At 45.9% G+C, this 14,767-nt stretch overlaps 2 protein-coding genes across 3 annotated transcripts in view; one reads left to right on the top strand and one right to left on the bottom strand.

The window, feature by feature from the left end:
• LOC101738381 (heterogeneous nuclear ribonucleoprotein L) overlaps positions 1–14,767 on the top strand; it is a 413,691-nt gene that overhangs the window by 240,496 nt on the left and 158,428 nt on the right. The gene's annotated exons all lie outside the window — the stretch shown is intronic.
• LOC119630826 (uncharacterized oxidoreductase SSP0419) lies at positions 717–9,054 on the bottom strand. The gene is made up of 2 exons (XM_062675626.1): positions 5,068–9,054; positions 717–1,528 (listed from the first exon to the last, which is right to left on the bottom strand). Exons 1-2 carry the CDS (start codon positions 5,220–5,222, stop codon positions 847–849), a joined length of 837 nt encoding a protein of 278 aa, XP_062531610.1. The 5' UTR covers positions 5,223–9,054; the 3' UTR covers positions 717–846.

Genomic DNA, 14,767 nt, shown 5'->3' with positions numbered 1-14,767 from the left:
CCACTGCGGTCATCCACAGTGCGTTTCCAGAGATCTTTTTTGCCACGTACCATCCGGCTATGGAATGAGCTCCCCTCCTCGGTGTTTCCCGAGCGCTATGACATGTCCTTCTTCAAACGAGGCTTGTGGAGAGTATTAAGCGGTAGGCAGCGGCTTGGCTCTGCCCCTGGCATTGCTGAAGTCCATGGGCGACGGTAACCACTCACCATCAGGTGGGCCGTATGCCCGTCTGCCTACAAAGGCAATAAAAAAAAAAAAAAAAAAAAAAAAAAAGGTTTAGACGGGTGAGTAATGTGAAGTAGCTATCTTTATACTGCTCACCTTTAAACACGAGGTCGAGGTCTGATTTTCGAGTCTGTCTCCATACACCTCCGCCATAACAACAGGCCTGCCTGTAAGGCTATTCAATTTTGTGAGTCCGATTTTATTACCTTAATCGTTGAAGTTGTTCGAGAACAATCGATTTAAAGTGGCAGAGCACTTGAATGGAATCTGTGTAGTCTCAGAACTCCATATGAATACATATCAAGCACTTAAGAGTTCATTTAACTTTAATCGGATAATGAAAACTAGACGTAATTTAAAAATAGTTTTGGTACTTTTATTTAATCTATCAACTTTTCAAACATTGTTCGTATTATTAACTCATAAATTAGCTTAGTGTATCAAATAACACATAGCACCACAAATTGTTTTACGAAAAAAAAAAACAGAAATTGTTTTTAAATGTCTTTTTAATATAAATATTATAAAATCTAGAATGAAAACTGTGGCTATGACTATAAAATTGTTTCATAACTTGCATAGTAAACAACGATGTTGCAGAAGATGTTATTTGAGGAAAAATTAAGAATTACATGCCCCACCGTCCAACATTAAATCAGAACCGTTTAAATTAGGAAAAACATCGCTAGCAGCCAAACAAATCAATTTGGCAACCTCGTTTGGCTCCAATATTTGACCATTTGGCATCTCTTGTCCCCAAACTTCGTTAATCTTCTGCCTCAATTTGTTCTCCGAATTGGAATTGGCCAGTTTATTCGTCCTTGTTGACCCTGGACTGATCGTGTTGATTCTCACTCCATCGGGCACGAGTTCCGGTGCAGCGTGTTTGGTCAACGTCTCCAATGCTGATTTCGATATGATGTACGGTAATAATCCAGGTTTGAATCTTTTGCACATTGACGAACCTATGTTCACTATGTTCCCTTTTGTTTGGATCAGGTGCGGTAAAGCCAATAATGATAAATGGTAGGGTACTCGAAAATTTATGTTCATGATTTCGTCGAACGCGTTCATTGAACTGTCGTGAAGCGAGGATAGTATAATTTTTCCGGCACCGTTGACCAGTATATCGATTTTACCATACATTTCGATAGTTTTATCGATAACCCTTTCGCAGTTTCCATTTTCAGTTAGGTCTAGAGATAGCCATAGAGGGACTAAACGGTTTCTCGCAACGCACAATTGTGCTGTTTGTAAGAGTCTTGTTTCGTTTCTTCCGACTAATGTTAGCTTAGCCCCATATGTCCCCCCCTTGGCGATGGTGACCAAGGGCCAAGGGTTCGTCGCGGTGCAGCTGGAAGGGACCGTCGTGATCGGGGCGTACTTCTCTCCGAATAGGCCTACTGTCGAGTTCGGGCATTTCCTGGGCGGGATCGGGGCGATTGCTCGCCGCCTCGCTCCTCGTCCAGTGATTCTTGCGGGGGACCTCAACGCGAAGTCTGTCGCATGGGGCTCCCCCCGCTCGGACGCTCGTGGTAGGCTGTTGGAGAGGTGGGCGAACGTGACCGGCCTCTATTTGTTGAATAGAGGGTCGGTTGCGACGTGCGTGCGGTGGCAGGGCGAGTCTATTGTGGACGTTACGTTCGCAAGCCCGGCCATCGCACGTCGTATCCGCGACTGGAGAGTTTTGGAGGGGGCGGAGACACTGTCAGATCACCGATATATTCGGTTTGATCTCTCCGCCCGCTCCGCAGTCGCGGACGTCTACGGGGACCACCCCCGTGGTGCGTCCCGGTCATTCCCCAAGTGGGCACTGAAGCGCCTGAATAAGGAGCTCCTGATGGAAGCCTCTACGGTGGCGGCGTGGGCGCCCATGCGTCCACACCCAGTTGAGGTCGAGGACGAAGCGGGGTGGTTCCGGGACACGATGCGTCGCATCTGTGACGTGTCGATGCCCCGGATTAGCCCTCGACCTCCCAATCGCCAAGTGTACTGGTGGTCGCCCGAAATCGCGCAACTCCGCGTGGAGTGCGTTCGGGCGAGGCGCCAGTGCGCGAGGCATCGCCGCCGTCGCCTGCCGCGGCGCAACGATCCGGTGGCGTTCGCGGTGGTAGAGGCCCAGCTGTACGGCGCATTTCGCGTCGCACAGAGGGCGTTGCAGCTGGCCATCAGAAGAGCCAAGGACCAACACATGGAGAGTCTCCTGGAGACGCTGGATGACGATCCGTGGGGGCGACCCTATCACATGGTGCGCAATAAAATGCGCCCATGGGCCCCCCCAATCACGGAGCGTCTCCAGCCTCAGCAGCTGCGGGACATCGTCTCGGCACTGTTCCCGCAGGAGCAGGGGGGATTTGTCGCTCCCGCTATGGGCGCGCCGCCGGAGTACGACGGCGACGCCCCTGCTGAGGTGCCCCATATAACAGGGGCGGAGCTCCGTGTGGCAGTACGCAAAATGTGCGCAAAGGACACTGCACCTGGCCCGGACGGCATCCATGGCCGGGTTTGGGCCTTGGCTCTTGGTGCCCTAGGGGACCGACTCTTGAGGCTTTATAACTCCTGCCTCGAGTCGGGACGGTTTCCTTCATCGTGGAGGACGGGCAGACTTGTGCTGTTGAGAAAGGAGGGGCGCCCGGCGGATACTGCCGCCGGGTACCGTCCCATCGTGTTGTTGGATGAGGTGGGCAAACTGCTGGAACGCATTCTGGCAGCCCGCATCATCCAGCATCTGATCGGGGTGGGACCCGATCTGTCGGCGGAGCAGTATGGCTTCCGAGAGGGCCGCTCAACGGTGGACGCGATCCTTCGCGTGCGGGCCCTCTCGGAGGAGGCCGTCTGTGGGGGTGGGGTGGCCTTGGCGGTGTCGCTCGACATCGCCAATGCGTTTAACACCCTGCCCTGGTCCGTGATAGGGGGGGCGCTGGAAAGACACGGAGTGCCCCTCTACCTTCGCCGGCTGGTCGGCTCCTACTTGGAGGACAGATCGGTCACGTGTACCGGACACGGTGGGGTCGTACATCGGTTCCCGGTCGTGCGCGGTGTTCCACAGGGGTCGGTACTCGGCCCTCTTTTGTGGAATATCGGGTATGACTGGGTGCTGAGGGGTGCCCTCCTCCCGGGCCTAAGCGTAATATGTTACGCAGACGACACGCTGGTCGTGGCCCGGGGAGGGAGCTTTGCTGAGTCTGCTCGTCTTGCCACCGCTGGGGTAGCGCATGTCGTCGGCAAAATCAGGAGATTGGGCCTCGACGTGGCGCTCAGTAAATCCGAGGCCATGTGGTTCCACAGGCCCCGGAGAGTGCCACCTGTCGATGCCCATATCGTGGTTGGAGGCGTCCGGATCGGGGTTGGGGTGCAGTTAAAGTACCTCGGCCTCACTCTGGACAGTCGTTGGACCTTCCGTGCTCACTTTCAGCACCTGGTCCCTCGTTTGTTGGGGGTGGCCGGCGCGTTAAGCCGGCTTCTTCCCAACATCGGGGGGCCTGACCAGGTGACGCGCCGTCTCTATACGGGGGTGGTGCGGTCAATGGCCTTATACGGGGCACCCGTGTGGGGCCAGTCCCTGGCCGTGGGGGTAGCGAAGTTGCTGCAACGGCCGCAACGCACCATCGCGGTCAGGGTCATCCGTGGTTATCGCACCATCTCTTTTGAGGCGGCGTGTGTACTGGCTGGGACGCCACCTTGGGTCCTGGAGGCGGAGGCGCTCGCCGCTGACTATCAGTGGCGGGCTAACCTTCGTGCCCGGGGCGTGGCGCGTCCCAGCCCCAGTGTGGTCAGAGCGCGGAGGGCCCAATCTCGGCGGTCCGTGCTGGAGTCATGGTCCAGGCGGCTGGCCGATCCTTCGGCTGGTCGTAGGACCGTCGAGGCGATTCGCCCGATTCTTGTGGATTGGGTGAATCGTGACAGAGGACGCCTCACTTTCCGGCTCACGCAGGTGCTCACTGGGCATGGTTGCTTCGGTGAGTTCCTGCACCGGATCGGAGCCGAGCCGACGGCAGAGTGTTACCATTGTGGTTGCGACTTGGACACGGCGGAGCACACGCTCGTTGCCTGCCCCGCATGGGAGGGGTGGCGCCGTGTCCTTGTCGCAAAAATAGGAAACGACTTGTCGTTGCCGAGTGTTGTGGCATCGATGCTCGGCAACGACGAGTCGTGGAAGGCGATGCTCGACTTCTGCGAGTGCACCATCTCGCAGAAGGAGGCGGCAGGGCGCGTGAGAGACGCACAAGCCCGCCGCCGTCGAGCGGGGGCCAGGGAGGCGGATCTCGCCCTAGCCCTGGCCCTCTAAGTGTTTCGGGTCCCCCTCATATGTCGGTCTGGGGCCCGGCGAAGGGGGCCTAAGAAGACGACGTGCAAGCTGCTCTGCACGCGTTTTACGCAAGAGCATCCGGGTGATGGAAGGCCGGCTATCCTCGACCCACGCTGGTTCTGACCCAGCGGGGTATTTCGTAGGATAAACTATTCAAACCGGCGCCATCTAGGCGGGCTTCGGACAGCCTGCCGACCGAGAGGGCTGGTGGTCGTGGCGCCGACGATCGCTGTCCCGGCGTCCCGAGGGGGAGGGTGATGGGAGAGATGTGCTCCGCACTAAACGCTTCACTCTCCTCCCCTTGCCTTTTCATGAGTTCTGTCTCATGCGAGGGTTGGACGTTGGTTGTTGAGCGACAGGAGGTTTTAGTCGGTTCGACTCCGACATGCCCCACCCTCCATCCCCAGTGGAGGGTGGGAGTCCGGCGATTTCCTCCTGAGAAAAAAAAAAAAAAAAAAAAAAAAAAAAAAAAAAAAAAAAAAAAAAAAAAAAAAAAAAAAAAAAAAAAAAAAAAAAAAAAAAAAGTCCCATATGTCGCAAATGCTATTGCGGTTTCGGCTCCTATACCAGAGCTAGCGCCTGTTATGATGGCCACTTTATCTGTGAAGTCTACTTTATCTAACATTTTAATAAATTTTTTTACTCTCCAATTGTTATGAAACAACTGTATTTGTACTATATAATGCATAAAACATTACACGCCTGGAGAGTTTGATTGTTTAAACGCCCTAATTCAACACGGTATAAACCGCGGAGCCCAACTTAGCTCGCTAATGAGTTTCTAAGTAATAAATATATTATCATCCAAGGGAAAATCGTTGTCCGGGAATTCAAATACGATGACTACTTGCAAAATATGGCAAGAGGTTTATTTATCTGCTGCATTTATGTCCAATATTAGCCTATAGTGGTCCAATGATAACAATATCTAAATCCAAGCACAAAAATCACTTCACTTTGTTGCCACTGTTTAACTTAGATTCTTTCTTATAATTCATCGAAGCTTACATATTTGTTTTTTTAGTTTTGTGTTTGTTTTCACTTTTCATAACACGTTTCATTTCACACAAAAAAACTGTCGTTTTTCTTCTGAGCTACTTCAATGAGTTCACTTTTGATTTACGCGGTCGATGTCGTCGGCTGTCCGTATCGCACTGATATTCACTTATCATTTATTTAAACAAAATCGCGTACGGTTCTACGTAATGTTTTAGTTTATTACGATCCATAATTGTTCCTAGTGTTTGTCTGTACAAGTAATTGATTAGAAAGTGTCTTTGATTTGCCTTGGAAACGTAAATATGTCATGGTTTAGTTGTGCCATTTGTTTGTCTGTATCACTATGTTTTTTTTTTGTATTGCTTTGATGGGTGAACGATCTCACAGTCCACCTGGTGTTAAGTGGTTACTGGGGCCCATAGACATCTACAACGTAAATGCGCCACCCACTTGCAGATATAAGTTCTAAGATCTCAGTATAGTTACAACGGCTGCCTCACCCTTCAAACCGAAACGCATTACTGCTTCACGGCAGAAATAAGCAGGGCGGTGGTACCTACCTGTGCGGACTCACAAGAGGTCCTACCACCAGTAATTGCGCAAATTATAATTTTGCGGGTTTGATTTTTTATACACGATGTTATTCCTTCACCGTGGAAGTCAATCGTTAAGTACGTATTTCGGATTAACCGTATGTACATACGTGTCGAATAAATTACCTATTGCAGTTTAGAATATTAACAATAGATTGTTATAAATAGCTCGGTTAACTGGAATAGCCTCTTAGGCTACCAGAGTATAGGTAGGGAATTTTTTTTAGCACGATTTAACGATGGGTTCACAGTGGCCAATTTAAGTATAAAAAATTATTGGCTTTACATTTTACGTTTCAAAACGATACGATACTTTTAAATAGTAGTTGAAAATTTAAGTTCAGTATTGGCGTTACAATGGTCACAATGAAGCCAATCAAAGCTTGCTATAAAAGTACTCAAATGTGAGACTACAGCTCAATTTGAGCTACAATCGTAGTTATTGCGCGTCATTACGGATCCTTCCGATCTATTAACGGTGCTTTTGGGTACCTCAAGCACCGGTCACCGTCCTCGTCGAACCCGTCACTTGCGACGAAGGGCTCGGCGAGCGAATTAACCCACAGATAGACAGAGCCCACTGAGTTTCTCGCCGGATCTTCTCAGTGGGTCGCGTTTCCGATCCGTTGGTAGATTCTGCGAAGCACTGCTCTTGCTAGGGTCAGTGTAAGCAACACTTCCTGTTTGAGCCCCGTGAGCTCATGTTATAATAATAAATAACCTCTCAAAGCTATCACACAAAGCATAGGTAGGAAAAAAAGTGGTTATTAAATTTGATTAGTGCCATATTAATTTCAGTCAAAAGCACGTATGAACGTACCTATGTTAATTGTTTTGTGGCCGCTTCCCACAGCGAAATCCTAAAAAGTAATCCCTTAGGACCCTAAAGTGTATGTGTCAATTGTTCAATTTTCTACATGTCTTGTCAATTTCGCGATCACTAATTGACTATTGAATATCTATCAGCAACTATTGAATAATTAACGTTTTTGTTCGGCAGGCGTTATTTTTGGTCTTAAACTGTCTTCTGAGGTACATTAAGGAATCATATACAAATAATGATGATTTTGGGTTTAATCTAATATATAAAATTCTCGTGTCACAATGTTCGTTCCCATACTCCTCCGAAACCGCTTGACCGATTCTCATGAAATTTTTTATGCATATTCAGTAAGTCTGAGAATCGGCTACTATCTATTTTTCATACCCCTAAGTGATTAGGGTTGTCCACCCCTAACATATTTTTTTATTCGGACATTTTTTTTTGTTATAATGAGGTATTATGTGGTTGAATGAGGTTTTGTTATTTTTATTATACATTCCCTCATCGTTCACAGCACTGCACACCTCTTTCACTCATTTACCACATCCTTACACACTTACAATAAGTTAGTTTTTTTTTCTACACTAGAAATTCCCTAGAAATCTTATATATGGCAAAACAATGTTTGCCGGGTCAGTTAGTAATGATAAACTAATGTTTCAAGTAATACTTTTTTGTTATAAGCAAATACGCGATGCCATGCTAGTCTATTGTCATTGTTTGTACGATGGCGGCTCGATACAGATAGCAACGTTAATCGCAATCGTGGTGATAACGATATTTTGTTTTTATGAAATTTATTGTATCTTTAGTTTGTAACCTAAGGATTTTTGTCTATCAATAGATTGGTGAATCAGTGTTTAAACAACATTTTATTTTTACAAATAACATTTTAATTTTTTTTTATTGCTTGAATGGGTGGACGAGCTCACGGCCCACCTGGTGTTAAGTGGTTACTGGAGCCCATGGACATCTACAACGTAAATACCGCCATCCACCTTGAGATGTGAGTTCTAAGGTCCCAGTATAGTTATTGTTAGTGGTAGGTTATAGTTAATGGTAGGACCTCTTGTGAGTCCACACAGCTATGTACCACCACCCCGCCTATTTCTGCCGCGAAGCAGTAATGCGTTTCGGTTTGAAGGGTGGCGCAGCCGTTGTAACTATACTGAGACTTTAGAACTTATATCTCAAGGTAGGTGGTGGTATTTACGTTGTAAATGTCTATGGGCTCTAGTAACCACTTGACACCAAGCCAAAAAAAAACCGGCTACCCCACCCCTTCAAACCGAAACGCACTACTGCTTCACGGCAGAAATAGGCAGGGTGGTGGTACCTGCCCGTGCGAACTCACGAGAGATCTTACCACCAGTAATACTCACAAGACGTTCTACCACCAGTAATAAAACTCAAGAACAAAAATAGAAAAACAATGATTCTATTCTAGAGATGCATTTCAAGAAATGCATTTTAAAATTCAAAACGCACCCCGTTGTACGTGCGACCGATTCGAAAACAAAGAGTTAGACGTGTGCATTTTTCATTAAAAAAAACCCCAGAACACCTCAGCGCTCTGTACGTAACGCTTGTGAGTCGAGACGTGTGATTCGGAAAATTAAAAATTTCGGCCCCTCCCTCGTGTATATTGCAGATGTTGCGTTATTCTTCTTGGAAGTGTTTTCGTTTGGCCGTTATTGTCTGGTATCGAATACACACACGTACGTAAAATTGAAAAAGGCTTTTTATTTCCTACCTAGCTGAGCAGACACCAATGGAGAAGGAGATCCTTACGCGGAAGTGGTATTGGATTGATCACATTTTGAGAAAGCCCGATACCCACCTATCAAAGAGAGCACTAATCTGGAAAGCGTCTGGCAAAAGGAAGATAGGCCACCCCAGAACAACTTGGCGTCGCTCGGTGGAGCAGGAGTTAGGGGTCTTGGGCATGACGTGGGAGGAGCTAGAACAGACTGCCCAAGACTGATGTAAATGGAAAAATTTTATTCGAGCCCTACACCCCAGCAGAGGGTAATAGGAAAGTATGAATGAATGACCTAGCTGAGAGCCTTGAGAGGCTATTTCAGCGTAACCTTAACTAGTACGTGAGCACACGGGGCTCAAACCTGACGTCGTTGCTAACACGAACCCTAGCAAGAGCCGTGCTTCGCAGAATCTACCACCGGATCGGAAAAGCGACCCACTGAGAAGATCCGGCGAGAAACTCAGTGGGCTGTGTCTGAGGGTTTGAATAAGGCAAAGGGTTGTGTAGCAACTTCTAGCTTAACAAGCAGACAAAATCTTCAATGGTGTTAATAAATAATATACGATTATATTTGGTTTAGGAGGTTTTATCACTTAGACCAGGGGTACCCAAACTTATTTTGTCTACTGCCTACTTTGAGAATAAACTAATTTTTAGCGCTCCCATTTTTTCACCTACTTACAACCATTATAGCGAGAACTCAGTCGGTGTCCTGAGTCCTAGATTAAATTACAAACTCGCCTCCCAAGCCTCTACACAACGCCCCCATTTTTTTTCCGGGTCTCTTACCGCCCCGCCTTTAGGCCTGCAGCGCCCACAAGGGGGCGTTATCGCCCACTTTGAGAAAAGCTGACTCAGACGAAGAACGGTTCTGTCTTCGTCCTTGGTATTATCGAGCTGGTGTGATAGAGATCCCGGAAAGGGACCGTCAGTATCTTTATCATATCTCTGACTAGCCAGTCAACTAATCAAGTTTGACTCATTCAATTCCATAAAGCGGCACGACACGAGAATCCTCTCATTGTGGTCGCCGGGTACTACATAGCCGATCCCGTTGACCAAATGGTAAACAGTCGACGTCGCCCAAAACACGTCATCTCGGATCCTTCCGATCCACTAACGGTGCCTTTAGGTACCTCAAGCACCGGTCATCGTTCTCGCCAAACCCGTCGCATGCGACGAAGGGCTCGGCGAGTAAATTAACCCACAGACACAGCCCACTGAGTTTTTCGCTGGACCTTCACAGTGGGTCGCTTTTCCGACCCGGTGGTAGATTTTGCGAAGCACTGCTCTTGCTAGGGTTCGTGTTAGCAACGTCGTCAGGTTTGAGTCCCGTGAGCTCACCTACTAGTTCGGCAAATCTAGATTAACCCCTCGAGACTACTAGAATTGGTAGGAAAAAAAAGACATTGAATTTGTACACAAATATAATTTAATACAACGGCCGACATATTATGTACATTTATTTATTGCATCTTTACCTCGCGCGAAAGCTCTTAATGCTAAATTCATTAAAAACTTAATGACGGTGAAAATAATTTTAACCGGGTAAAACCGGTTTCGTTAGTTAAGAACCGCAAACTCCATAAATAAGGTCGGCCGAGTTTCGGTTTAGCTCCGGCGATCGGGCCGAGCCGGGCCGGTTCCGAACCGCATCGTCCTAGACCTCAGCTTTGTTCAGCGTGTTTACGTTTATAACTCGTATTTCAGTTACGATTGCTTATTGAGAATCGAGCTCACGACCATGTGGTGTGAAGCGGTCAATGGAGTCCATAGATAGATATCACATCGCGAATTCTACTTACTGCTCATCGACCGAAGTCTCAATTTACATTTTTTTTTATTGCTTATATGGGTGGACGAGTTTACAGGTTACTGAATCCCATAGAGATCTATAACGTAAATGCGCCACCCACCTTGAGACATAAGTTCTAAGGTCTCAGTATAGTTACAACGGCTGCCCCTTTAAACCGGAACGCATTACTGCTTCACGGCAGAAATAGGCAGGGTGGTGGTACCTACCCATGCGGACTCACAAGAGGTCCTACCACCAGTCATTACGCAAATTAAAATTTTGCGGGTATGATTTTTATTACAAGATGTTATTCCTTCACCGTGGAAGTCAATCGTGAACATTTGTCAAGTACGTATTTCATTAGAAAAATTGGTACCCGCCTGCGGGATTCGAACACCGGTGCATCGCTAGATACGAATGCACTGGACGGACGTCTTATCCTTTAGGCCACGACGGCTTCGACGTCCTCAGAATAAAGAGTCAGAATTAAAATCTTTTTGAATTTAAATTACTTTTGTCAAACGACGACCCATCTGTTAATAATTTTATCACAAAACCTAGTATCTACCAAGCGACCAATTATCAGACGCGTCTTGCGTCTTCAGCCCACGGTATTCTAACAGAAGTAAGCTTAAAAGCTGCCTTACGTGTTTGCAATGTTAAATTGGCTCCTCAGTCGAGAGCAACACGGAAGCTACTAATAGCGATGTTTAAATTCTCTTTGTGTGCCATGGACGTTATATTTTTTATTACTGTGGCCACAAAGCGGAAACCACACCGGCGGCTAGCCTTTGGGCTAACGTGAGCTTTGCCTATGCCGGACTGATGTATGGATTTCGGATCACAAATCCGATCTCTTGTGGACGAATACGTAATGTTTCTGTGTCGTGGGTTGCTTTATCAATTGGTTTTCGCACGGATAAGAACAGGATTAAATAAATATAATTGACACTCGAATATATATTTTTTGCGGTGGACGAGCTCACAGCCCACTTGGTGTTAAGTGGTTACTGGAGCCCATAGACATCTACAACGTAAATGCGCCACCCACCTTGAGTGTTCTAAGTTCTAAGGTCTCAGTACATAAAACAACTGCCCCCCTTCACAGCCCATTACTGCTTCACGGCTAAAATAGGCAGGGTGGTAGTTCCTAACCGTGCGGACTCACAAGACATCCTACCACTACTAATAATATATTACATTTGAATATTTTTAAACTAAATACATTTGTTTTTATATAACGTCCATATGCTAACGGGAAAGTGGAAGCTTTTTAAATTCTCTAGCCTCCTTGCCTCTCGTCACGGACTAAAATTCGGCTTTTAGCGTTGTTCCGGTCGAAGAGCCGCGATACAGTGAGCAATAAATAATAACGCTTAAGGAATAACAACAAGTAAATTTATATCGAAACAAATCATTGCCCGCTGAGTTTCTCGCCGGATCTTCTCAGTGGGCCGAATGGTAAACAGTCGACGTCGCCCTTAACACGTCATTGCGGATCCTCCCGATCCATTAACGGTGCTTTTAGGTATCACAAGCACCGGTCACGGTCCTCGCCGAACCTATCGCTTGCGACGAAGGGCTCGACAAGTGAACTAACCCATAGATAGACACAGCCCACTGAGTTTCCCGCCGGATCTTCTCAGTGGGTCGCGTTTCTGATCCGGTGGTAGACTCTGCGAAGCACGGCTCTTGCTAGGGCCAGTGTTAGCAACACTCCGGTTTGAGCCCCGTGAGCTCACCTACAAGTCAAGGAGAAGCTGATATAGCCTCTCAACGCTATCAGCATAGGTAGAAAAAAAGCTGTCAAATGATGATGTATACAGCACTAATGGTTAATACATCTTGCTAGGTTACGCTGACATAGCCTCTCAAGGCTATCTATCCTTGGGTAGGAAAAAAAAGAAGTTAATAATATCTTCAGAGAGATGGCATTTAGTATGATGAGCCATTCTCTTCTGCTGCTTACTATTTATAGAGCAGGACCAAAGCTGTTGAGGCCTCGAAATTGTGGCGGGTAGCGTTGTTTTGACACATGTCATTGCTTGATTTTCCCTTGTATGATGGAGGGTCGGAGGTTTGGAACTTGGGAATTTTCAAATAAGTCGGAAAATTAATTTTATTCTGATGAATTTCGTTCTGAACAAAAAAAACCACATGTGTGCCGTTGAAACGCGATAAAAGTGAACAATTTTAAAGTATGCTCTCTCATCATCATTATCCTGCCCTTCTCCCAGTCACCTGGGGTCGGCGCAACATGTTTTCTCCTTCCATACTCTTCTATCATATACCATTTCTTCGCTAAAGTATGCTCTCTCATATGTTTTTTTTTCGGTTTTAATATAGTTATTTTTCTTACGCCCGACGCGAGCCTATTAATGCGCATACTTTTATTGCATAACAAAAAAAAACATTAATTAATTAATCGTTCTCAAGCTATTCAATACTTACTTAATTAAATTAATTAGCATTCAGCTTAACGAACATCGTATAATGTGGTTTTTCATTACAGGAACTTGAACTGCTGTAAATTGTGGTTTTTGTGGCCATTGGGATTAGATGTTTTGCGTCGAAGCTAATTAACTTGTTTCATATAATTGTAAATAGACATGCTTTTAACAAAAAACGACTTCAAATGGAAAAAAAATGATATTCCAAAACAAATCTAATTTTATACACTAAAAACAATAATCATCGAAATCGGTTGCCGAGAGTTATTGAGTTATTCATCTATTTGTCGCACGTACTTAATGCAAATTTGAGACGTATATGGTTTTGTTATGGATACCATTATCAGAACTGGACTAAATTGAAATGGGACCACACGGGAAGCGTTTGCTTTCTAATAAAAAAAGAATCATCAAAATCGATTCACCCAGTCAAAAGTTATGAGGTAACAAACGTAAAAAAAAACATACAGTCGAATTGAGAACCTCCTCGTCTTCCTCGCGTACGTATTTCATTAGAAAAATTGGTTCCCGCCTGGGACTCGAACACCGGTGCATCGCTCAACACGAATACACCGGACGTGTTATCAATCCTATGGGCCATGATGACTTCTATAACCTATAATATAGAACCTTTGTAGGCATTCGAACATACGGCGCATCGAATCGTGAGTGCTTACTGTCACTCATGGACCTCCGCAATGTGAGGGGCACAGTAAGTCGCTGTCTATAGCTCAGTACTCTCTGCAAAGCTCATTTGAGGAAGGACATCTCATAACGCTCGGGAGACACCGTGGAGGGGAGTTCATTCCAGACCAGAGGGTACTTTGCAAAAAATGTCTCTGCAACCGCATTGTTTATAACGAGTATCAGGTATCACGAACAAACATTGCTCCGCGGTGGCGAGAGGCGGTTTAGTAAAAAATGTAAAAGACGGAGAGGTCTTTTGAACTATTCCTTGGAGCACTAAATTCGGCAAAATACTGGCTAAATTACGATGGCACGTAACACGAAGTATGCTCCCAACTGCAGTGTACACTTGACGGCTAGTTGAGCGAATTTAAGCAGCTTGTTCACTTTGAAAAGTATTTTGAGGCCCCAAAAAGTTCGAACACCTAATGTTACGCCGGTAAAGAGTGACGTCATCTATCGCTGAATAGTCGAACGAATATAAAAGGATCTTGTAACAGCCAGAATGCTCGGGGATTACAACGCCATCTATTGACAAATAGCGGAAACTATTACTAGATATGTGTGGAATATTCTCGATAATTCTGGGGATGAGGTATCGGCTATAAAAGCGTTGTAGAGATGGCACGCAGTCAGTCAGTAATCGGAACTACATGAAGCGAAACAGCGAACGGATCACCCGAAGCGAAGCCGAAGAAGTGAATTGAGAATTTTTGTGTGTGTTCTAAGTGATAAATACAGTTTTTTAGTTGTATTTTGGTGAAATTTTATTTATCCCGAACTCCATCGCGTAACACTAACAATACTCTCTAATAACCAGTTTGATAATTTGTTATCAAATATTATTAATGCTAATAACTTTGCACGGTAATCGCTTATCTTCAGCACTATCGTTATTTATTTAACGTATCGAGATTAGTTAACTTGGAAGTTAACTTCGTGGAACTCGCTAAGTAACTCGATCTGTAATCAAAACGTAATTAAAACTTATTCGGCTTGTAATCAAAGTTTCACATGCTCGTGTTATTAACGGAAGCGTTTAACAATGGCGCTAATGTTGGAATTTTGGGCTTTGTTTAGAAATTTTACGTAATTAATTTTGTTTCTTTGTTTATAATATGTAT

This window comes from Bombyx mori, chromosome 24, assembly GCF_030269925.1.
Source record: "Bombyx mori chromosome 24, ASM3026992v2".
Lineage (NCBI taxonomy): Eukaryota > Metazoa > Arthropoda > Insecta > Lepidoptera > Bombycidae > Bombyx > Bombyx mori.
Note: the sequence above shows the minus strand (reverse complement) of the source record. Positions and strands in the feature narration are given on the sequence as shown.

Excerpts from the sequence above, each read along its gene's own strand:
- LOC119630826 (XM_062675626.1), bottom strand. The coding sequence starts at position 5,222 with ATGCATTATATAGTACAAATACAGTTGTTTCATAACAATTGGAGAGTA. Across the intron at positions 1,529-5,067 it reads ACCGCAATAGCATTTGCGAC|ATATGGGGCTAAGCTAACAT; the intron begins ATATGGGACTTT and ends CAAGGGGGGGAC.